This window comes from Cuculus canorus, chromosome 7, assembly GCF_017976375.1.
Source record: "Cuculus canorus isolate bCucCan1 chromosome 7, bCucCan1.pri, whole genome shotgun sequence".
In the NCBI taxonomy this organism is placed as follows: Eukaryota; Metazoa; Chordata; class Aves; order Cuculiformes; family Cuculidae; genus Cuculus; species Cuculus canorus.
The window spans coordinates 33,326,326-33,350,538 of NC_071407.1; the positions used below are offsets into that span (position 1 = coordinate 33,326,326).

At 46.9% G+C, this 24,213-nt stretch overlaps 1 protein-coding gene across 2 annotated transcripts in view; it reads right to left on the minus strand.

The window, feature by feature from the left end:
• Window positions 1-3,596: 3,596 nt before the first annotated feature.
• STK32C (serine/threonine kinase 32C) overlaps window positions 3,597-24,213 on the minus strand; it is a 99,777-nt gene continuing 79,160 nt past the window's right edge. For both annotated transcript variants that reach the window (XM_054072066.1, XM_054072065.1), the window contains 10 exons: window positions 19,933-20,084; window positions 16,403-16,576; window positions 15,814-15,851; window positions 14,353-14,442; window positions 13,751-13,854; window positions 13,536-13,652; window positions 11,114-11,239; window positions 10,812-10,943; window positions 8,854-8,921; window positions 3,597-8,052 (listed from right to left, as the gene is read on the minus strand). In XM_054072066.1, the coding sequence (XP_053928041.1) occupies window positions 7,914-8,052; window positions 8,854-8,921; window positions 10,812-10,943; window positions 11,114-11,239; window positions 13,536-13,652; window positions 13,751-13,854; window positions 14,353-14,442; window positions 15,814-15,851; window positions 16,403-16,576; window positions 19,933-20,084 (1,140 nt within the window). In that variant the 3' untranslated portion in view covers window positions 3,597-7,913. The remainder of the gene's footprint in view (window positions 8,053-8,853; window positions 8,922-10,811; window positions 10,944-11,113; window positions 11,240-13,535; window positions 13,653-13,750; window positions 13,855-14,352; window positions 14,443-15,813; window positions 15,852-16,402; window positions 16,577-19,932; window positions 20,085-24,213) is intronic.

A 24,213-nucleotide genomic window follows, 5' to 3' on the forward strand; every position in this document is an offset into this window, starting at 1 on the left:
GATGCAGATTCTCCTTAGGCAATGTCAAACTGTGGTTTCCAGCTCTGTCTGAAAGCAAGAAAGGGAGCAAGAGAGTTGTGGAAACATGAGTAAGCTCCATCAGTGAAAGCTGAAATCACTGTGTTCTGCAGCTCTGGATACATGACTGATGAAAAGAAACATTCAGTACTGTCATCAGTTCGCAAGGTATGTGTAAGGGTAACAACCCTTTCTCTGGTGGGGCTTTCTCTGATGGGACCGGGGGTGGAAAGCGTCGGGGCTGTTGGTGTGCTGAGCAACGGTGCGGATGGGCCGTCCTGCAGAGCTCGGGGTGGAAGGGACCGACGACCCGCCCAGAGCTGCATCCTGCAGCAGCGCCTTATGTGCACTGCTATGCAACCCACTAGTTAAATATGAATGAACACTTTGTTATCTGAATTCACACATATAAAACAGGAGGGAATTTTTTTTTGCTGGATGTTTGGTTTTATTTAATTGTCTGACCTACATCTCATAGCTTAATGCAATGACCCATAGTAATTTCTGCATCAAACATGGGGAGTGTATTTGTATATTTAATTTTAAACTATTTAATTTCATTTGTTGGATTTTTGGTTGGTTTTTTTTTCCCCTGCATTTACATCAAGACTATTGAACATCTATTTATTTTCTTTCTAAATGGAGTTTTAAAGTGATGATGTGAGGAATGGGAAAAAGTTACAGTCTGCTGGCAGTGGCCTCTCTGAACTGCCAGACATCCACAGGGTGACAGGGGTACACCCGGACTACATGGAATGGGGCCGAGAGCATTTCTGCATCTCTCCCAGTGGTGAGCGGAGTCCTGGCAGAGCCGACCGCCTGCTGACCTAACTCAGCCAGAGCCTCCAGGGAATGAAACCACCAGGAAACGGTCTGCGTTTGGCCCTAATTTCTTCGGACAGCTTTCCTGCAGGCTCTGGGTCAGGCACATGCGGGCAAAGAGGACTGGGGAGGCACTTCATGTCCTTGACTGATGGCCCACGCCTGGCTCCGCGCCTGCCGTCTGGCTCTGTGGCAGAGACAGTGAGGCACCACAGCCCCGAGCCCCGCAGCCAGCGTTTGGAGTGAGGATGAACCTCCTCCTTCCTAGCAGAGCAGGAAGAAAAAACAGATTAAAAAAAAAGGGTATCATTCAAAGACAACAACTGCCGACTCAAAAAAAACCCCCCAGAATACGCAATGCAGCATGTTGGTCTTAAATGCATGCACTTTTACAAGGAGCAGACAATCGTGTGGTGCTAAAATCGAGAGCAAGAGCAGCCTGCAGCCCAGCATGGCAGCTGAGGTGGCCAGAGGTGCCCTACGGCTGCAGGGGCACAGCTGCTCCAGCAGCAGCATCTCACCAGCTGCAGCAGAGGAAAACGGGGAAAGGGATGCCGCAGGGCAGACGCTTCCTGTGTGAAAACAGTCCTGACGCTCTCCTAAGTGTGCAAATCAGCTGGCAGACAGACTTAAAATGTTCACTGTGTTTCTATGCTCTTTTTTCCAGCTTGTGGCAAACCGTGTCTGGACCTGCTCTGCTGGGTAAGCAGGCTCCCTCCAGCCCCTCTGCGCAGGCATCAGCAGCCAGCACACACCCTTCCTCCGGTCCAGAGGTCCGAAACAGCAGCACAACAAACTCCAGCAGGGAAGAGAGGCAAAGCTGGGTGAGGAGCATGGGGACAGCTCTTCCCTGCTCATTCCTGCCTTAGGGTGAGCCCCAGCAAATGCTGTTTGAAGCAGTTTAGTTACAGTGATAACGACCATGGGGCAGGGAGCCAGCTACGGAGCTGCTTGCATTTGTGGCTTCTGTAGATGTGTGCGCTCACAGCCCAGAAGGCCAACGGTGTCCTGGGCTGCATCAAAAGCAGCGTGGCCAGCAGGGTGAGGGAGGGGATTCTGCCCCTCTGTTCCTCTCTTGTGAGACCTCATCTGGAGTATTGTGTCCAGTTCTGGAATCCTCAACATAAGAAGGAGATGGAGCTGTTGGAACGGGTCCAGAGGAGGCTACAAAGATGATCCAAGGGCTGGAGCACCTCCCATATGAGGACAGGCTGAGAGAGTTGGGGCTGTTCAGCCTGGAGAAGAGAAGGCTCCGAGGAGGCCTTACAGGTCCAGTACCTGAAGGGGCTACAAGAAAGATGGGGAGGGACTGTTCACAAAGGTTTACAGTGATAGGACGAGGGGCAATGGGTATAAACTGGAGAGGGGCAGAATTAGACTGGACATAAGGAAGAATTTCTTCACCATGAGGGTGGTGAGGCCCTGTCCCAGGTTGCCCAGGGAAGCTGTGGCTGCCCCATCCCTGGAGGGGTTCCAGGCCAGGTTGGATGGGCCTTGGGCAGCCTGAGCCAGTGGGAGGTGTCCCTGCCCATGCCAGGGGGGTTGGAACTGGATGGGCTTTAAGGTCCCTTCCAACCCAAACTACTCTATGATTCCATCAGCTTTTTTCACCCTCTGTAAGCTGAGGGCTGTGAGGGCAGAATTGTGCTCACTCTCTTGTTATACTTTTTGTCTTCTCCCCATACTAGGGGTGAGCTGCTCAGCTCCTCGGGGCCACCATGTGCCCTCAGCCCTTTGGGGACACCCACAGATGCCACGAGGGGTCACAGCAGAAGACTCAAATTAGTGGCTGGGCACAGCCCTGCCGGGACCAGGGCACGGCACTGCCAACCACTGTTGAAGTGCTCCATAGAGAGCCAAGTTGATGCTTATCTATTATTTTGCCTTGTTCCTTTACCACGTCTTTTGAAGTGAGGAAGAGTCTTTGTAGTTCCTACACTGCGATAAAGTAAGCCAGCACATTGCACTGAGATCTATAATAAATAATTCCCAGTACTGATGAAAAGAGAAAACCCAGAGACCTCCTGAAGTTCCCCAGGGCCATTTTTATCCAGCTTAAGATACAAAATACAGGGCTGTGCAGTGAAATAGAGCAAAACGCAGAGAGCCAAAGCTGTCAGTGCCTCATGGTGGGTGCTGGGCACCCAGACCGTGCGGTGGCCCCTGCAGAGATGCGACCCACCACATCCCACTCTGTTCTCCCATCTCATTCCCAGGCACCAGCCCAGCACAAGCCCATTATTAACCGAGTGATTCAAAGCCACGCAGCACAGGTCCGACCTGAGGCAGGGGCCAGCGTGGGCAGGACAACCCAGCCTGGTGGCCATGCCAAGGGTGCTCCTCCTCCTCACCAAGAACCCAAACCCACCATCAAAAGGGCGCTCAGATCCACAGATAAACTCTCCCTAGGGAATTAGAAACACCTGCTAACTGACACCAGAAAGTGGGACACTGTAAAATGTCTGGATTCAACTGTTCCCCTTTTCTTTATTTGTTACGTTTATTTTGCACGTTCCTGCAGCTCTCATCCCACTCCTGGCTCTGCCTTAGCAGGAAGGATCCCATCGGCTCCTTGTGGGCCAAGTGGGCTTCAGAAAGCTTTCAGCACTTTGATGCCGGTGGTGAGGATGCTAAACAACTCCTCTGTGATGAGTAAACAAGAAATGTAATTGCAACAGCCACTTTTTATAAGATTCAATTTTTTCTTCCCCCTACAGAGCAGTAACCTAAAAATGACAAAAAAATACTTGGCAATGTTAAAAATACACATTTATTACTCCACATATGCAATGGCTTCTCGCAGTATCTGCAAAAACACAAACTCGTCATAACTTAAATATTCTGTGACATGGTAAAATTTTCATGCAATAAAACTACAGAAATGTATCAACATAAAATACAAAGATATACGTTACGTTTCCACTGAAATAATTTTTAAAAATACCCTACCAAGGCATCAGGATTTCAGCACTGTTCAATGTCAAATTCATATTATTGGCCTTTTTGGCTATTATTTTATTACTCTTAATCACTTTTTGGCAAGGTATAGAGTAATAAAGAATTGGCAACAGAGGAAACATCAGGACCTGACCTGGTATTTGTTTTGTATGCAAAATTCCCAGTGAAGTCTGTGGAATTCAATGGACACACTTAAAAATATGCAACTTTGCAAAACTTCATAATACAACAGAGATAAGAAAACAATCTTATGACAAGGAATTTAAGGAGAATAATTTATAAGTGATGTAGACTTTTCACAGCGAATAATGGCACACCCTGTATAAATCTGTCATACAAAAAATACATGTATTTAAATATTTATATACAGAAAATTATTGTATTCTGGTTGTAGTGGAGATGTAAACCAGAGCTGCTATTGACTCCTTTCAAGCTCTGCATGATGAGGTTTGGTACCAGGAACGTTGCACGACTTCACTGTGAGTTTTGCTCACATCTGGAGCTGCATCAGGCTCTAATGCAACCATGAGAATAATGGGAGAGGAGCGGTTCAGAGAATTTCAAAGCCAGATGTTTTTCCCTGGAACCAGCCCTTTGGCAGAGAATAACCCTGCCCGCCTGCCCAGCATCCTCAGCACGCTCATCACGCCAAGGATCACTCCTCACCCCCACTTCAGTCTCTGCCAGCCAGCTGGGGACAGCAAGTCACCGATGGATGGATGTGGGGCAGGGAATAGGCTCTCATCACCTGCAGGAGTTCAGCCTGGATGGGGTTGGCATCACACAGGACATCCCTGGAGGAAGCTGTGGGGTGGGCAGTGCTGACAGGCTCAATCAGCACAGGCTCATTACAGGGACACAGAGATGGGGGACACGACACAAAACGTACCTGGAGAGCAGCAGCACAGCACGGACAGAGGGCCCAGAGTATTGAAACCCATCAAGGGAATTTTGACAATGAAGCAAACACATATCTGTTTCATCCTTTTTTTTCCCATTTTCTAATTACTCTTTCTCTGTAATTTCTTCTCCAGGGACTAGGCGTAAACAGGCATCAATAAAACCCAGTCCCCGGTGGACACTAGTGAAGTTACTACCATGCATTATTTAAGATCAAAAATGAGCACTTGAGTTATATCGTAGTCACGGTGTCTCTACTACTCAGCGTAATGATCTTAGAGGTCTGTGTCCTGTCACTTATCTCAGTGATTAAGATTTAGAAATAGGTGGAAAGATTTAGAAATAGGCAGAAAGCAGAGTTTCCTGTGGCATGTCCCTGGGAAATGTGTTACTGCATTTCAGTGGTGCTTCCCAGAGAAGCCAAAATTTGCCCCAAATTATTTCATCTTGGAAAGAGCAATCGCCTGGTGTCTCCCTAGAAGCATTCCTGGTTTCTGCTGAGGATACAGCAGTGCTGTAGTGCTGGAAAGGGAACAGTGCTGGAAAGAGCAGTGCTGGAAAGGGAACATAAATGACCAACACGGAGAGGGGCTGGGGTGAGAAACATCCATTGCAGAAGTCAGCCAGCTCCTCCCTACACACACCAACCTCAACCTCAAAGGCTGTTTGTCACTTGTTCTAAGGAAAGTGATGAAAATGTTTGATTAAACACGTCCTACCAAACTGCCAACATCTCTCCTGGCCTGAGAGCTTCTGGTTGAGTAGGATCCATTTGCATCTGTCATATAAGGGATAGTGTGCTCAAAACCACTCCTTGTTCTGATAGTCCAAAGTTTTGTCACTATTTACAGGAAGATGATTAATAGTGCAATGGAGTTTATTGAAATAGCAGTGGAATAAATCATCTGTAATTTATAATTCCTGAATAAATACGTGGGTTTGACCCTCATTCTGTTTCCCTTGTCCCACCTGAGTCCTGGCAGGCCAAGCAGTGGGTTTCTGGCCCCTCACAGCAGAAGGGTTATCAGACTACTCCGATCAGACGCAAATCAGAGACAGTCCAGATGCAGTTTTGTGACTTGAGATTAAAGTGTTACTACTATGTTGCAAAGCACTCTGGCCATCGCTAGCGGCCGCTGCCGACAGGTACCATTCCCAGATGGCAGGAGTCAAGCTCACCGAGGCACGCAGCATCCTCCAGCTGGAGGAGAGGGGCCATAAGGACTGTGTAGGAAGCAGAGGGGCTAGGATCAGGCTGCCCACGCAGATAGCACACAAGCTCACTGGCAGCTCTGGTGTGCAGGAGAAGGTAATTAGGTGATTACGGTAATGAGGTTCCCCTGGTACTGGACATCTGGCAGGGCAGCAAGGACACATCCCTCAAGCACAGCCCAGGATCAGAGCCAGGACACGGGTGCCCTCCTCCAGCTGGGAAAGGCGCAGGGGAAAGCATTTATTTCAGACCTCACTCACTGAGTGGCTGCAGCTCCCTTTCAGCCTCTTAGCAGTGCAGCCCCTAAGGAGGCGCAGACTGTGCCTATGCCCAGCCAGCATCCATCGTCTACCACGACCCACGTCCGACATCGGGACCCTGCGCTGCACACCTGGGCCCTCACTGGGTCTGGCCGAGGGAGCGGATGCTCATCCCCCAGCGAGAGCTGCCGCTGTCTGACAAGGTTTACCTGGCTCTGTACTGGAAATAACTGTGCAACCAGTATGGGGCTTTGGCTTCCCTTCCCTGTCCCGAACAAGTCGAGCCTGCACACCTAAACACTTCTAAAGACTTCTATGAAAATTTGGTTCTGCACAATTTTAGCCATGTACTAATTTCCACATAAAACTGTGGAAAATAAATGCGTCGTGTTATTTTTTTTTTGTATAAAATTGTTTTGTACCAGTTACGCCTTTCTATTTCACTCATGGAAACCAAGAATGCAGCAAAATTCATCTTGAAAGAGCCTGCATCCACTAAAATCTTTTTCTATCCATCTTTGCATTACAAATATGCAGTAAGGGTGTAAACCCTGCAATCTCCTAATGTCTGGCAGCAAAAAGATGTTGCTAGTTTGAAAGCGAATGCAGTTCTAACGCAACCGCTGTGTATCACAACAGCCACACGGCGCAGCAGAACCCATAGCTCCTTTCTAGCAATAGTAACCAAAAGCAACTCTACAGCAGATTAAGCAACTAATATGATGAAGGCTTCTGAAACAAGAATAAAGGCAATATCCACAGCTGGAAACAGGTAAAGAGATCTCCGGTCTTATTAATAAGTTAAAACAGGTATTGGTAAATTATATATACAGTATTTCTACTTTACACTGAAAATAAAGTAAATAGAAGGGCGAAACGAGATATTCCCTTCGTTCACAACCAAGCAGCATTGCAAGGCCACTCACTTTGCCTCAAATAAAATCTGAATCTGTGATAAACTGCCTTCTCTGAACCCAGACAAACAAAAGCAAACCAAACCCTCCGGTCCGTTCATACAGCTCCTTGCTGCTTGCAGCAGGTATGTGAAGAAAGCAAGTATTGTAAATACATTCTGCATTTCAATTACATGTTTAACCATCAGCCAGCCCCAGAAGAATCCAAGGAGTGCACAAAAAACATTTATTTGCCCCAAACTGGGAAAGAAATTCTGACAGGTGACAAGAGGACACAGACATGCCTGGGATGTCTTTAATGCTGCAGGACCCAAACAGCTCGAGGCTCCTTGAAGGCTGGTGCTGCCTGCCATAGCCCGGAGAGGGGCTGCTCCGATTTACACCAGGATTGCTTGTCCGTACAGCAGCCTTTATGAACAGAGAACGCCAAAGTAAAATTTAAACTGCACATTCAGCCTTCCTCCCTCTCCACACCTGCTTGGTGTCTTCCCTTGTTGTACTCAAGGACATGACTTCTTTTCTTGTCATCTTTCTGTATTAAAAACATGTGCAGATCAGCAATCTGACATTAAAAAAGACCAAGTAAAGAAGTTGATCTACCTCCTCCAACAAGTTGCATAGCAAGTATCTTTACCCACGACAGGAACTGGCGCTCCATTAAATCCAGGAATGCAGTTCTGTAAGAACTATCTGTTTTGCTACAGCTTGGCAAGACTAGTTGTCGGTGCTCTCCGGTGGAATCGGAGGATAGCCTGTGGTGCTCAGCGCAACCTGAGAACGAGTTATCAGTGTGGCGTGGGCCAGCGACCCTCGCCCAGTTGCTGCAGCCTAGCTACTGCCCGCGGAGGAGCAGACGGAGCTGCACATGTTCAAGTTGGAGGTCTCAGACTCGGCCTCCGTCTCGGCTTCGTCAGTGGTCTCAGGGGGGGACACGGGCTCGCTCATCTGCTCTTGGCTCTTCTTTAGCCTGTGTGGAGCAGAGGAACCAAGTTTTACACAGTAATTCCCAGATCAAATGTCCTGCAGCAGGAGTGGTGTGAAGGTGGTCTACAGCAGCCAGCGCACCCCAGGTTGCCCACGCACCACTCCTACAGCAGCCCCACAGTAAATGAGAGGAGTCTTTTCAGAGAGCACATAAAAAGGTCACAATGGGGACCGATGTACCAGCAAAACACACTGAAACATTCTGAAATACTCCACAGTGACCTTCAAGGCTTCAGCTTTCAGAAGCACTGCCCACCCAGACCTCAGCCACAAGTGCCCTGTGCTGCAGCCAGCGCAGCAGGCTCCTTCCACGCAGCCTCCACAGATGCTGTCTCCTGCTTTACTTACAAGCCAAACATTCCCTTTTCAGCATGCTTGAATACAGGGGAAAGCAGCTGCTTTAGCTCCAGCTCTTTCTCTGCCCTGCAGAGATTTTAGCACATTCCCTGCCTTCATTTTCTAAAACATCATCCTCTAAAAGCAGGATGGAGGAGAAGATGCTACGGGGGAACGGAATCAGTGTCACATACATACGTTAAGTCCCAGAGGTCTCTCTACAGCATATTTATTTAATGGGAGTGATTAATAATCCGTGATCTTCTCTCCCTTTACGGTGAGAACTGCTTTTTATACAGAGGCAGCACCTGAGCTCCCTGGTTGACCTTAAACACCCAGGGCTAAGCCCATGGCAAGATGCTCCCAGCTGTCAGGCACTCTGATCCTAAGGGAAGTCAGGGAAAAAGAGTATTTTTTTCTTTCAAAAAAACTACCCTCGCACACTCACTTCTCTCGGTTAAAGATGACAAAATCTTGCTGGATAGCTTCAAGGCATTCTTGGAGATAGTCATTTTCCTGTTGAAGAAAAACAATGCATGTATAAGGAGTCCTATTTGCATCTCATTGCTGCCTACAGCATTGCGTGGCGCTTCCAGCTGTATGCACAGAGCCTCTCAGCCACCAGAAACTTCAACCAAAACCCAGGATAGGAACAGCACAGCTTGACTGCCTTCATGGCTTTCAGTGGTGGTTTGTTTCATCTGCAGCGAGCACAGTTTTCCACAACACACAGACAGCACACTGTTTTCCAGACAAACAGGTTTATCTGTGTATTCTGTTTTGGGGAGTGCTACCTGCCCATAGGAAGGAAAGCCAGTGTGGAGAAGAGACCAGCACAAAGCCTGTGCCTGTGAGTCCTTGCAAGAACAAAGCACAAAGCTGCTGCCTTGTCCCAGGCGGCTGCACACGGTCTCCAGAGCTGTGCAGGTATGCTGGCTGCACAAACACCGGGAAGCTGGCAGCACCCACGGGGCAGGAGGGAAATGCAGGCGCGTGGACTGCCTTGCTTCCCAATTTATGCCTTTATTTTACCTCCCGCATCACCTCTGCCTAGATGCAGAGAGCTCCTCTGGAGCCAGGCACTGCTGCTCCACTCCATCTCCAACCAAAGCAGAGATGACTCTTTCCTGCCCAGGCAGAGTCTCTCCCAGCCCTTGTGTCACCCCCCTGTGCACCTCCAGCCGTGGGCTGTGGCCATGGTAAGAGAAGGGCTCTTGCCTGGTGTCTGCACCGGCAGCTGGCAATCAGCTGTGAATCCCTGCAGGCAAAGTGCCCTTATCAGTCTTGGCAGCAAAACTTCTGAGATGTAACTGCAAATTTGCTTATTCTGTTTTTTCCCCCTGCCTCGCTTCCCGATTTATCCTTCAGCATTTACAGTAAGTCTCATTGATCGCAGCATTAACTCCCGCTGAGGAGGGAAGGGATGCATTGCAGTTAATTGGTGCAGACAAGCAGACAGGCAAAATACTGCCTGATGCCCCTTGCTGCTCTCAGACAGTGGATGGTCCTGACCTTGCTGGTGGGGGCAATGTTTGTTCCCTTAGTTTGGGATTTGCATAGCTCAGAGGTGCTGCACAAGGGAAGCAAGGACAGTGGGTGATGTACCTTGGCTCTCACAGGCCTCCCTGGCACATCGCCCTATCTGCAAACACTCCTTATAAAATCTATTCTCTGCAGGACCAAATACCTGCTCTACTGCGTAAGGAGCTGGTTTGACTCCAGGGATGCATCTGCTCTGTAAAATTGAGTTTCTTGTATGAATCTATATCCGCAGCGATACAAAAGCACTGTGATTCCCACAGTGAAAAGAAGAAAAAAATGCATCTCATCTCTAGGCTGATTTCCTGGCTAATGGATCCCTCGCTGCAGGAAGTGCTCATAGGTACACTGGCACACTTCTTCCATGCTCATATGTTGTCCTCTCAGCCCACACAGCCAGAGCACGGGAGCACAGCAGAGCCGAGGGGCTTACCCAGCTACACAGCGAGAGAAAACATGGGATAGTTACCCCAAAATGGGACCGCCTGGCCAGGTATTTCTGTGCAGACATCATCAGTGTTTGTATAAACTGCTTCTGTGTACCCCACCAACAGCTGCCACAAACACTACTTCACCTCTCGGAAAGGTGAAGTAGCATTGGTGTGTATTTTTTTTTTTCAGTTTTTCTCTTGACTGGTATGTCCAGACCTCTGTTTCTCATTTCATTTTCCAAAGTACAGATTACTGTGAAAGAGTTTTATCAAACTTATGTAAGAGAAACATTTGGCCATCGGGAAGATTCCACTCGGCAAATGTTCTTATCAAATCTGCAGTTACTGCATTGTCTCAGTAACTGCTGCTACACGCCCCCAAATTCAGCAGCTCAGCCTTTTTTCCCAGCTGGCCCTTACTCCAAAAAGCACTTACAGACTGTGAGCTGTCTTTGCTGTTATCCCTCGACTTGTTCTTCGCAAGCCTCTTCTTCTTCTTGTGCAAGGGCCTCGACTCCAGAATCATCTCCTCCAGCTCAAAGGTCGGGTCGCAGTGCAGGCGGCCTTTCTGCCGGGACACATGACATGACACCGTGCTTGTTAGGCACAGCAGAGACCACCTCACAGCAAATACACTCAAACTACTCTCCGTCAGGAAGCTTCTTCTGACCGCAGTGGTTCCTCCAATGATGAGAGCCGACCCTGCGCAGGGTCAGGATACAGATCGCTCCTACTCACATTGGGAACGAAGCCTGGCTCCACCCGCTTCTCGCAGATGTCGCTCCAGACCACGCCGGACAAGTACGCCGAGGCTTGGATGTCAGCCAGACAGGAAAAGCGATGCTCGGGGTTCACCGTCAGCAGCTGGGGAGAGAAAAGTATTCCTGTCAGAGGAGAAATACAGGAGCCCAGCAGCATCCTGCCTTTCGGATGACTGGTTCAGCCACGCAGACACCTTTCTGCCATGGGAAATACTTTAATAGACTATAGAAAAAAACCACATTAGAACAATGTTCTGGAGGTCGTGAAACTGGACAGCAAAAAATTCGGCACCGTGAGCACTTGGACCAGCGTGGGTTTGCTTCTCCTGTGCCTACGTACAATGCATGACCCTTCACCACAGCACCCAGGTGCTGCTGCCCCGGTGCACTCCTCTCCATGCCAAGAACAGGCTTTGCTCCTTTGTAAAGGCATTGATTCTGCAAGAGGATCATTGTTCAGTTTCAACCTCCACGTGTCCTATTTTCACACCACTTCTGTGACACCAGGGGATGCTACTCCATTTATCCCATACTAAGCACAGATCACACATTACTAAGCACAGAGAAGAAAAATGACCACTTGATCCACTGAGACACCAGTGTGAGGACAGACCCGATTTTTTGAAGAATTTGGCACTGTATACCATGCTGTAGGCTCAGCTCACTTGAGATACGGCTTCCAGGGCTGCTGGAGGTATGTCTGACAGGGAGAGATGTACCTCCATGTTAGATGTATAACACAAGATCTGCGTAGGGCCTCCAGAAAATGCTGTGCCTTGCCTCCCCCCGTGAAAATCTTCACTGAAGCTCATTTGACGCCACCTTTGCAGTGCATCCTCAGAGCCCCGTGTGTGTGTCCCTCCTCTCCAGAAGTGCGAGATGCTCATGGTGGGCAAGTTGCACACATCTTCACTCCTCTCCAGGAGCAAACCACCCTGCCTGCCTGTGCCACTGCCACTGGTGCCAGAGCAGCACTCCACCTCTGGACCAGTTCTTGCCATTTTTCCAGACCATTGGAATTTGAGAATTTGAGTCCTGACCATCAGCTTGGTTTCAGGCATCCACCAACTGAGTGCATACAGTCTCCCGACTGATAAACACCTACTGTAGAACCTCTCTCTACACATCTAGGACTATTTCCTTAAAAAAGATGTGGCATAGTTCTAGGCATGCTAATTATAACTGGCTATAGCTTTTCTGCAGGAAATAAAATCAGCATTGAGTATTTTTCCAATGCCAAAGGTAACTGTGCAAGAAGCAGGTAATGGTGACGGTACTTACAGCCTGCCAAGCACCCAGGCATGGGGATGCTTGTGAAGGGCACGGGACAAAACACCACCTTGGCCAGGCAATACCACCTGAGGAACTTCTCAGGCACTTTTTTGCAGCATAAAATTATCTTGACCTTTCAAATGAAAAGAGAGGAATTCTCAATTCCTGAGCAAGGCCACCGTGATGGCACTGGCCCAACAGGAAGGAGGAGCAAGGCATGGTGAGAAGAACTGGCCTCAGTGGCAGGTGGCCACCAGCAGAGCCCCCCACTCGGCTGCCCCAGCAGACAGGACTACCGCTGGGGCACGCCAGGCATATGGAGGGTCTTTCTAGACTGCAGTGGCTGCTTGCATTTTCCTGGAGAGATGCTTATTTCTGCGCACTCTCTAGAATCCCAACTGCTGGCAGCCCAGCAGATGGCAATACGAACTTGCTGAATGCTCTGCTGCAGTAGTAACCAACAATGCCGTTTGTCATTAGAACAAAATCTAATTATGTAAATTGTCCATCCAACATTAACTTACATTGGAATCACTTATTTGCTGTCAGCGCTGTGTATATGTTTTTTATAGCATACCCATCACCTACTTTTCTGAGTTTTCCAGCAAGCCAAAGCTAAAACAAGCCTCTACACCAAACCAACAACTTTCTTGTGTGCAGTACAAGAAAAGCAGGAGACTATCCCATAATACGCACCCCTCCCCTCTTCAGACAGTTCCAACAGCTGAACACATCGAATCAGACCCTTTGGCCTGGTGATGGGAAGCAGCTAACAAAGCAGGGACAGCACATGCTCTTCCAGCTCACACGGCCATTCGGCCACAACTGCTGTGGTTTTAGGTTAGGATAGTCACAGAGGTGGATGCTGGAAAGGCACAGTTCTAGCCTAGGTAGGAATTTGATTGTCACACCAAAACCAGCTTTCTTCTTTCCCTTGCTATCAAACACAACACATCCTATTAAAGGGATAGTAAACAAACAAAACGTAAGATTAATCTGTGCTTAAGCCTCAACAAAGTCATAAAAATCAGTCCTATTACAATTTTATATTATTTATTCATATGCTGAAAATTTTCCATGCACTGCAGATGATGAACAATGTAAACTTCACCAGCAGGACTATTTACCTTTCTTAATAGAGCAACCATTTCTTTTGACCACGTAGACGAGTACTGAACGCTTACAGTGCTGAAAAGCTGAACTAAAGACTCCACGGGGTTGTTGGAGTGGATGTCATATGGTCTCTGGGGGAAGAAACGGAAAGATGAGAAGAAATTCCCTTTCCTCTCTGCAGTCATTCAGAAAGCGCGTTCTTAGACCTCGGACCGTCCGGGAGCCCTACCCAGCCCCGCAGCAGTTCATAAGCCATGATTCCCAACGACCACCAATCAACCTCGAAGGAGTAGCCCGTCCCGCCGTTCAGGAAGGAATGGAAAATCTCTGGAGCTGAACAGAAAGGGCAAAATGCAACAGGTTATTTGCCGATTTCAGTTGTTTCTATTTCAGTATTTCATGTAAGTCAGTAAGCGAACCTTATGGTTATTTTTAAGCACTGCGACCCGAGGGGAGGCTTTGCAAGTTGGGGGCAGCAGCCGCAGCAGCAGGCTGCCCTGGCTGAGCAGCTGGGTTATCTCACACAAATTAGGAGAGCCCTCTCAACTGAGAGAGCGATGGCAGAAACCTGGTGCCTGCTGGGATGCACCAAGTCCCAGCCTGAGGCCAGCGGGTAGGCCGGGGTGGGATGGGGAGGTTGTGCTGCCAGCGACTCATTCACTCTGGGAGTCTCACTTTTCGAATGATTAGGCTCCACTGAATGACTTGGGCGCATGCATTAACGTGCTAAATTAATTCAGTGCCTTTGTCACAGACAGGGACTGTCAGGCAGCATGCGGTGAGCACACGGAATGTAAAATACAGACGTAAGGAACAGCTATTATTTCTTACCCATGTATGGCTTTGTTCCAGCTAATGCAGTTGCTCTTTCACCATCCCTAATTATTGTTGCAATATTAAAATCTGTTAAATGTGCATGACCTTAAATAAAGAGACATTTTAAGAAGGAATTAATTGTAACGCAGAACAGTAGCAATGCAGAGTCAGAATACATTTGCTTCATAAGCTTTGGCTCTCGGTGTAGCATGGGTGCAGGAAGGTCAGGGTCAGACCCTACCCAATGGGCATAACAGATCCTGAAGCTTCCCCAGAATCTCAGACTGGCCTCTCTTTGGGTCTTGATTTTAAATCATAATTGGAGCAAACCTGTAACGTACACCAGCTCCAGCACTTGGTCAAATTGCTGTAGCCAGAACCTATAGTCAGCAAAGAACACAACAAGGAAACACTACACTAAGATATTGGTCACATTGATTAAAACCCTAGAAGTGGCTTTGATGAAAGTCACTGAACCACAACTACCCCAAAGTCCCGGAGCTAGAACAGCGCTGCCACTCACTACAGACCACTGCAAATCTGGACGTGCCAGCTGAATGAAATCATAACAATACTTCCCAAACCCTAAGATATTTCCGGAAGTGCTGAAACACCTTCTCCCTCTTTCTACTTTCTCTGTCATCAGGTCTGAAAGTTAAAATTCAGAAAAGGTCATTATTTTCAAGCCAGCCTGGTATAATACAGAAAACTCACTCGCTCTTCTGGAGACTGCTTTCTGCTCCCCATCTACAAGGTAGCTATGAAAGTGGTGTTTAAATCACAGACTGCCTTGTCCTATGAAGTGTCCCCTTACACCTCCTTTTTCACATTTGCATTTGGGCTTTACACCCTACGCTATTCTCCAATTAACTTCCATGAAAGTGCAAGCTTTGTTTTCCTGAGGCATTATGATAAAACTCAGATGGTTTGGGGCCTGAGAGATTGCATCTTCATTTTATAAGGTCTACTACTGGAACAGATATCATTATAGGTTCTCCTATGGTATTTCACCTATGTAGATCACTGAGATAATATTATCAATGGATGCTCTCATGGATGCTCTCAGCCAGTTCCTGAACTCCCTCCACGTGGCTCAGCCCAGATCCATCCTCCCAGGAAGACATCAAAACAATCCTAGAAGTATATGTACAGATCACTCAAGGTCAGCTCTTGTGCTTTGTGCCCTCCCACAATGCCAGTTACCAGTCTCTGGCACGGGTCATCTGCGCACTGGGGCTCTAGCGAGAGAGGAGACAGTATGGACAAAGCAAGGTGGGGGTAATGAGAAGGGCTGCCCTTGGTGGATCTTCTCTGGCATTACAACGAACAGGTACGTTCAACCAAACACTGATCAGTTAGAAGGAGTAGTGCCTTTTCCACACTTTTCCCAGATAAAAAGACACACAGTATTCAAGACCGTAAAGAATCTATTCCTCGAATGAAGGAGGCAGACAAAGCAAGACAGAGAGATCCTACCTTGCTCGTCGAGGAGGATGTTGTCTGGTTTAACATCTCTAGGAAAAGAAGTAAGGTTACAGCAAGATGAAATCTCAGTCAGATCAAGGATGCAACTCAACAATAAAAAAAGCTGCAACTTTTTTTAATCTATCAAAAATTAGAAAGGTATAAACCAAAAATACCCCAACATGAGACAAGTCCCTTCATGATAGACTAGAAATATCCTGGGCAACTGGGCAAAAAAGTGCAAGCAGCAGACTTGTTCGGGCATCATCTCCAAGTAAAATTAATAATGCAAGACTGGGCCTATTTCTGTGAAGCCCTCGATCATTTGGAAACTCATCCTGAAGGATGCTTTTAGCCCCCCGGGGAAGTGTGAATCTTCCTCTGAGCGATGGGGAAACAGGACTGGCAGCCAGAGGACGTCAAGGACCAGCACTGCTGGTGAGGTTTAACACCAGCAGTTCCTGAGCTCAGGGGTATTGAGAACATTAAGGGCCTCCCTGCAGCAGAGACGGCATCACCCACCCCAAAGCAGCCACGGTCAGCTCGGTGCGCAGGCAGCTCGTGCTGGCTACTGACTGCGAGCAAAAGACTGTGTGGTTACCTGTGGATAATATGCTGACTTCGCAGGTAGTCAAGAGCCAGCGCCATCTCACAGATGTAGAGTTTGACTGTTTCTTCGGTAAACTGAACGTTTTGCTGTAGATGATAGCGCAGGTCGCCACCGAGAAGCAAGTCCACCACCATGAACATGTCCTCCTCGTCCTGGAAGGAGTACCTGCGGGATCGATAGTGTGTGAGTGAGCAGGCTGAGCCTCACAGGAGTCACCAAGCCCAGTCAGGCTTTTTCTCTCTCCTAATTACACAGCTCCTGTGAAAACTGCAAACATTCCCACTACAAATATATACCCACTTTGGTGCTTACACCTTCCTAATGAAGCGAGAGCAACTCGAGATGCTGTCTTGTTTTTTTAACCTATTGCTACACCAAGAAATGCTTCTTTTGAAGAGGTAAATATCTCAATTAACTTTGCCTGCCCTGCCACTGTCACCTCCTGAGTGCCGCGGTGTAACCCCCCCACCAGGCAAAGCTGCAGGCAGAGCTCAGTTACTTCAGAAAAACTTTGCATTTTTAATTGTGAACAATCCGATAAACCTATACATAAAATATCTATGCCTATCCTGAAAAAGAATTGGAAAACACAAGCACTAATTTAACCATAAAAACCAGAAAAAGAGATTTATATTTGCTGTAGAGTAAGACGCCTCTCTAAATGTGCAGTGGATCTCACAGGAGACTGACAGCAGTGAGGATACACTACAAAACAACGTAGAATTGTTATATTTGGCAACAGTATTTCTAAGGAAAGAGTATGTGGGACTATACAATACTTAAGAATCACACACTTCTGCTCTCTTCTTATACGTAGGCTTACTCTAAAAGTATGAACTGAGAGGGAAAAAATTGTTAAAAGTGTAAGTTTTCTCAAGAATTTCATTAACTGTTGGAAAAAAAATACTTGCTACTGCCAAAATGCTGAAAAAAAAAATATTAACTTATTTGGCTATTCTGCAGTAACTGATCAACAAAGAAAAAGTAAAATATTATCAATGCTCATCACTTCGGGTATAAAACTTTCTGCATTTTTGCATACCTTCCTGCCTACCAGTCTGCCGCACATCCAATGTCACCAGAGAGGGAGGGGATGCCCACGGCCAGCCGGCTGCCCAGGCTTCAGCCTGTTCAGCCACCTGAGCTGTGCAGCTTCCCCAAGAAAAACTGCTGCTTCTGCCCCTCTTCTGTCTCTATGAAATCTGGGAGCCATTCACCAGGCACTGATTCCAGCCTTAAAAAAACCATTTCAATAGAAAAAAGAGCCTTGTGGTCTCTGAAGCATATTACTGTACACTGTGCATGGCAGATGCATTTTTTACATAATAGAACATTTTTGCTTACCCATTATTATTTCTCAATATGTGGCCTTTATTTTACAATTATTATATCCTCCTTGTATTTGCGGCTGCACAAATTTTCAGACAATCTCAAAAACCACTGGGTTAGAAATAGTGCCAACGCAACTTGATGACACAGCTGCAGAAGGCAGCTATCACAAAAAGGCAAGCTATCATTTGAAAGAACGCATTTGGTCTCTTCTCCCAAGAATGAGAGGGAATGGCCTCAAGCTGCACCAGGAGAGGTTCACATTGGACATTAGGAAAAACTTCTTTACTGAAAGGATTATGAAGCACTGGAACGGCTGCCCAGGGAGGCAATTGAGACCCCATCCTTGGAGGTATTTAAAAGATGAGTATATAAAGTGCTTGGGGATAGAATTTAATAGTAGACAGGTATGGTTGGACTTGGTGATCTCAAAGGTCTTTTCTGACCTAGGGATTCTATGATGTCAAACCACATTAAGAGTGTGCAAGACACTTGGGAATAAACCCTAGTCAAAAGTTTGGGCAACCCAGGTCATATATACTGTAAGAGAAGAGACCACTCTTCTTTTCCCTTCTTAGTCTGTCACCCTCCACTCAATGGGTTGTTGAAGGTTTTCCATCATGTCTCATAAATGTGACTTTTCTTGCAGTCTAGGAATATAAGCCATGAACTCCTTGTTTCCAACACCCTGTAACGCGTCCTGTATTTGCTCTTGCCTCAGCCCCCTGCTAGCAGTGATCAGAGATGTTTGCTGGCACAGGATCAGTTTGTGGCATGCTGGTCAACCACAGGGGGAAGACGATGGATTTTCTGATCCCTGCCTCACATTGGGCGCTCCTTCACAAAGCAGGGAAGGCAGAGAGAGGACTACCTGGATTGCCTGGCAGCAGGATTGGGAGAGAGTCATGAGGCTGACTGCTAAGGACTCATCCCAAATTTATCACAGATCTTAGGATGTAATGCACTATTTTCTAAAACTAGTAAATTATTTTTTTTTGTGCAAGATTTGATAATGGTATATCTGAGCTCTAAAGGAATATATTTTATTTGGCCAGTGAATGTGTTGCAAAGCATTTTTTGCCCTTAGTTGTCCCCCAGAAAAAGGCCACACACCTGATCTCATATCGTATTTTCAGCAATAGACCACTAGAAATAATTATATCTCAAATTTCTCAATACTAAATCGATTGTGTCTGCACTGGCAAAAATTATCCTCATTACTAAGTAATGTCTTAGGGTCTAATTTTAAAAAAAAACTCCTATAGGTTGAAATCTAACAAGTAACTTCAGTTGGTAATGCTTTTGAAATGTATCCAGTCTAGTTAGTAAAAGGGAAAAAATGACATGCAGTGTATCTCTTTGGCTTCCCCAGCACCATATTAATTCCCTCATCCCACCAGCATCCCTCAGTGTACATGTGTGGAACCACCTTTGCAGTGCCTGCACAGACCTAAACATGGTCAGCACAGCTTTAAACCACCCACTAAAACCTCATGAGCTAGAAACTACTTCAGTAACGCTTTACTGAACACATTGGCTATGGCTGAGAGCAGTTCTGTTTATCTAAACTATTAGGCAGCCTCTGCAAGATAGAATCCTTTAGAGGGACCAAATACTGCGTAAAACACTACATATTTGGTCTAACTGTATGATTTTGTATTAATAAAAGTTATAAATCATCATGCCTAAAAATGCTAGTTTCTTTGACGTTTCAAACTTATTTGCTACAAAAATTTGCCCCACGCAGTATGTCATTCATATGACCACAGACTGTCATAGTTCTCAGTATCTCCATGAACATCAGATGGACTATTTCTTTAACAGCAATATCACCATCATACTGCCCCAAGACACCTTAGTCAAACTGCATGTACCAACGTACCATAATACAAAAATACTTTAAGGTTAAATTGGCAGAGAGTCCCTTGGGAGAGACCTGATAACGGCATTTACAAGAAAGCTAGTGGAAAACATCCCCCTAAACACATCAAAGGTTTTGATGGAAATAAAGAAGCTAAGACATTTTAAAATGTTTCATGCCATAATGTTTGGATATCTTTTGTGCTATGATTCCTGAACACATTTCATGAAACTTCCATTGTAGCAGCTCACTGGGACGCTCCCAGGGATGTCCACAGCCCACAGGGAATGGCGCAGGTGGCCCCACGAGGCAGAGGGGAGGAGACACTCACCAGAGGTTCACCAGGAACACATGCTCGATCTCCTGTAGGATTTCCAGCTCTCTGAACACATTGCGAACCTCATCTCTTTCGATGCACTGCTGCTTGTTCATGTACTTCATGGCATACATCTTTTCAGTGTCTCTTTTCTGCACAATACACACCTAAAGTACAACAGAAAGGGGGGGGGGGGGGAGGAAGAGATTTAGTAAAATCTTGCCCCTCCTCGCTTGCTGCTTTACCAGGCAGAGCCCCACATCACGCAGTACTTCCACCCCGCTATCAAATATAACTGATCCCTGCGGTGTGATTTGGGACCTAGGAATATAAACACCAAGCACAGTGCCCATGCACTCCTGTTTTAGGCACTCCACCACTCCACTCACACTGTCTTTAACTGCTCAGCCACATAAGAACTTCCTCTTGGACGTGACGGCCAACTACAGGGAGAGCATTCCAGCAGGGAGTAGTGTCTGGGAGCTGTGGGAGAGAGCTTCGCGCTCCCTGCTTCTGAATGGAGAGTGGGTTTGGGCAATCACAGGGCTTCCCTCCCAGCCTTGACTCCATTCTGCTCACATCTGCTACCCACCAACTTCCAGCAGATTTTCATCTATTGCGTACATAGCTGTGCTCTGAAAGGTCAAAACGATCCCGTTTGTTTTAGCAGAAGGCGATTAGAATACAAATTTGTTAACAACAACAACAAACACCATGCCCCTAGAAGTGCAGTGGTACTCTGTCCTTACAAGACACAGACCTTCCTTGCTCAGTTTCAGCATCCCAGAGCCTTTCCTGCACACCCAGCCCGGGCTCCCAGTCTGGAGTACCAAACCATGATGAATGGGGATGTGTCCTTCCCCAGGCATGGACCATGCTGCAGTTCAAGCTGCTTGCCACCGGCCAGGTCCGCCCTGCCTCCCGCCCCTGCTGGGTCTGCTCCCCATTGCATGGGCTTGGACAGCCTGTTCTCATGACTGGGCAAGAAGGAAGCCACGGTGGATCTGTTTTCCTGTGAAATATCATCTTCCCACTGGCTGCTTGCAGCCATCCACCTTCTGGCACTGGTGGGATCACGTGGCACCTGGCCCTTGCACCCCACTCTGCTGGGCTGGCACAGGTTTCCAACCAGCACTGTCATTGGTGTGCCTCTCTCTGTTCTTCAGAGTCATAACCAGACCTTAATTACAAAGGCAACTATATTTAAAGGAGCTAATTAGTTATCAAGGTAACCATTTTTAAATGAACTAATGAAATTTCTACGTCTGATATAATTACATCTGTCCTCTCTTAATTATCAGACATGTCTACGATTACAATGTGCTGGATGTATTTTCTTTGAAAGAGAAATAATTCGGCAGTTTGGTCACGCAGCCTTGTTCTGGAGTGGTGCAGGGAGGCTGACCTGGGGGTGGCAGAGAGCTGCTGACGTCTACACAGCACGGGAGCGAGCAAAAAGGAGTTTCTGTGGACGGCAGAGAACATTGCAGACAGACAGGAGCCACCAAACTCTTCCACACTTCTGAAATACTGCCATTAGTACCCATTTGCAAGCGCGAATGGCACACAATATAATATCATCAAGGACACATTACAGCAAGAAGGTGACAAAATAATAGGTGGTTATCATTAGCCTGATAAAAACATCCCAATTAGTGATGCACACTGAAATTATGGAAATTATTTTGCAGTCGTCATTACAATTACGGTATGAATGGAAAATTATGTATTGCAATAACTCCAGGTGCACCTCAGACCTTACGTTAAAGGCTCGCTTCTTGAGCAGCTTGACCTGAGCAATTTGCTCTTGGTTGAGCTCTCACTTTGCACGGCAGGTAAAAACCCGACCATGAGGCAGGCACAACCGGCAGAGCCCACCCGTGGCTGGCACAGGAGCAGGTTTGGCTGGCTCAGCAGGGCACAGCTTGGGCCACTGGGTTGCCAGACCCTCGCTCAGCCCTTGACCAAACCACGACTGCCGGTCGCTTCCCCTTGCCTGCAGCAACGCCAACAAGCACATGGTGCTCAACCCAAAGAGCCATGTCCTGCGCTGGCCAAGGCAGGACAGCCTGTGCCCCTGTGCACCTCTGAGCTATTCGGCGAGAAGGAGTGTCCCCAGCACTGTCCCCTGGCTGGCACGGACCCCTCTGATCCCTGTGGGTGTGCAAGAGCCCATCAGCTACAGCTGTCAGGGACTGCTCATAACACAAAAACAAAGTAAAACCCTTGCTTTGTGCAATCTTAATAATAAATAATAATGAACTACCCACCACAATGCAAAGCACCAGCAGGATCCAATCTCTGCGTAACGCTGACTAAACTGGTTGTACATTCAATAAACCAGGCAAAAATAACTTTATATTTTATAATTTTTTTGAGTAGAAAAGACCTAACAATATCTCTTTAAAATATGGTCATTGCTATAAAACTTCTCTAAAAACAAACCTCTGAGTAACAGCCATCCTGGCACCAAATAACATTCTTTCTTGATTTCAATTTATTTCACATTACAGCTGGAAGCTCATTAATGTCTAAAATTTTTATTTTTTTTTTAGATTGTGACTTGAAATATCTTAACAGGCACTGCATTTTATATTTATGTCATTTGCTTCTTGTTTCTCTGCAGGGAAAATGGAAACCTAGTATAATAAATGAGAAAATGTTGAAAACTTCTTGTACTCTGTAATCATAATAAATAGTTTTCTGAAATGGAACAGCATCACCTACATACAAAGCAATGCCAGTTTCAAGCGTCCTGGAAATTTTTGTTCACTGTTTTCTGGAACAGAACACCAATGTAGGCATGGATGAAATGTCCTTCTTCCAGCCAAGCCTCCTCACACTCCAGGGTGAAAGGGGGAGCAATGGGAGATGAGCAGGAGGTGGCTCACCAGTGCCCTTGGGAAGCACAGGGTGGCAACCGATGGACCACTGGGGCAAGAGAGTACTACACCAGTGCCCCTTGTAGGGTCTGTCCATACCACTATAACCACCACAGCCACTAATAGTTAATGATCATGTTAATATAGTGCTTGGCAGGGATTTAACACAAGTCAAACTAATGTCAGGACTGGTGTTGGTGCTGCCCCAGCCAGGCTCAGACACTCGGGTCCTCCGCCACTGACAGGAACCCTACATAAAATATCCCCCATTACAGAAACGCCTCCCAACCATCAGTGCCCCAACACGTATCTTTCCTTTTTTGTGCTTCTCCATTAGCGCATCTGTTCCTGGGGAAGGAATAAACATCTACTCGATAAGAGGTCAAAAGTATTTTTTTTTTAAATTAATCTCAATCCTTTTTCAAGCAGCTCAACAATGCGAAGCAACGCAAGAATGCAGAAAGAAGAGACTACTTTGTCTCCGTTCTGCATAATGCAGTCCCTCACTGCACAAAGGAAATTTTCAGTGGTTAAATACAGCCATTAGAAAAAATTGTACGTAATGCTGCCAGATTTGTGAAGCAGAAGGCAGGCATCAGCTGGTAGTATATTGCTCAAGACACGGCACATGAAAGATTTAATAGAGTCCCAGATACCCTGAACATTCAGCTGCTGCCAAATGGTTTGTATACAGCTGCCTTTGCTTTTATTGCATTAAAAGCATAAAGGGTTTGGAGTGTGCATTTGTGATTCAGGACATGGGATGCGCATTTAACATTTCCCAGTTCGATCTCACTTTATGAGGCCCCGGACAATGACAATGCCTGTATTGTCACCACAGCTGGCAGCTTCTTGTCATCTGAATCTGGGACAAGCTCAGTCTTCACTCAACAGCCCCAGCTACCTCGTTAATTTAGAAGGGACTCACAAGAACCATTAACCTAGGTGATATCAAAAAAGTAGCAAGCAGGGAACACCGACTCGTAGCTTTGAAATACCTCTCTTTAAGGTAAGAGGTACCATTAAAATGGCAGTTTGTGATTAGCAGTGTGCCACTACCTCTCTGTGCACAAAAGTTTGTTTTCATCAACAAGAGCAGTCAAGGAGTTAGCGTGACTTCTTTGACTTTCATGAGCACCCAGGAGATCTTCGGCGCTGCCTCTCCTGACAGCGCTGCTCTGTGCCACCCCTTCTATCACCCAGCTCCACCCAGATAACATCCCCAAACTCATTCCCTGCAAAGCCCTCCCTGCAGTTTCCCAGTGCCGTCTCACTCTCTGTTGAGCTGACAGTAAATCCATCTGTTTAAACTGTCCTGATAATCTATGAGAGAGGAAGGCATGAAAGCAGCTGGAAAGACCAGGGATGGGAAGCCAAGAGGAACCACTGCAGCAGGAGCCTGGCATCATTAAGA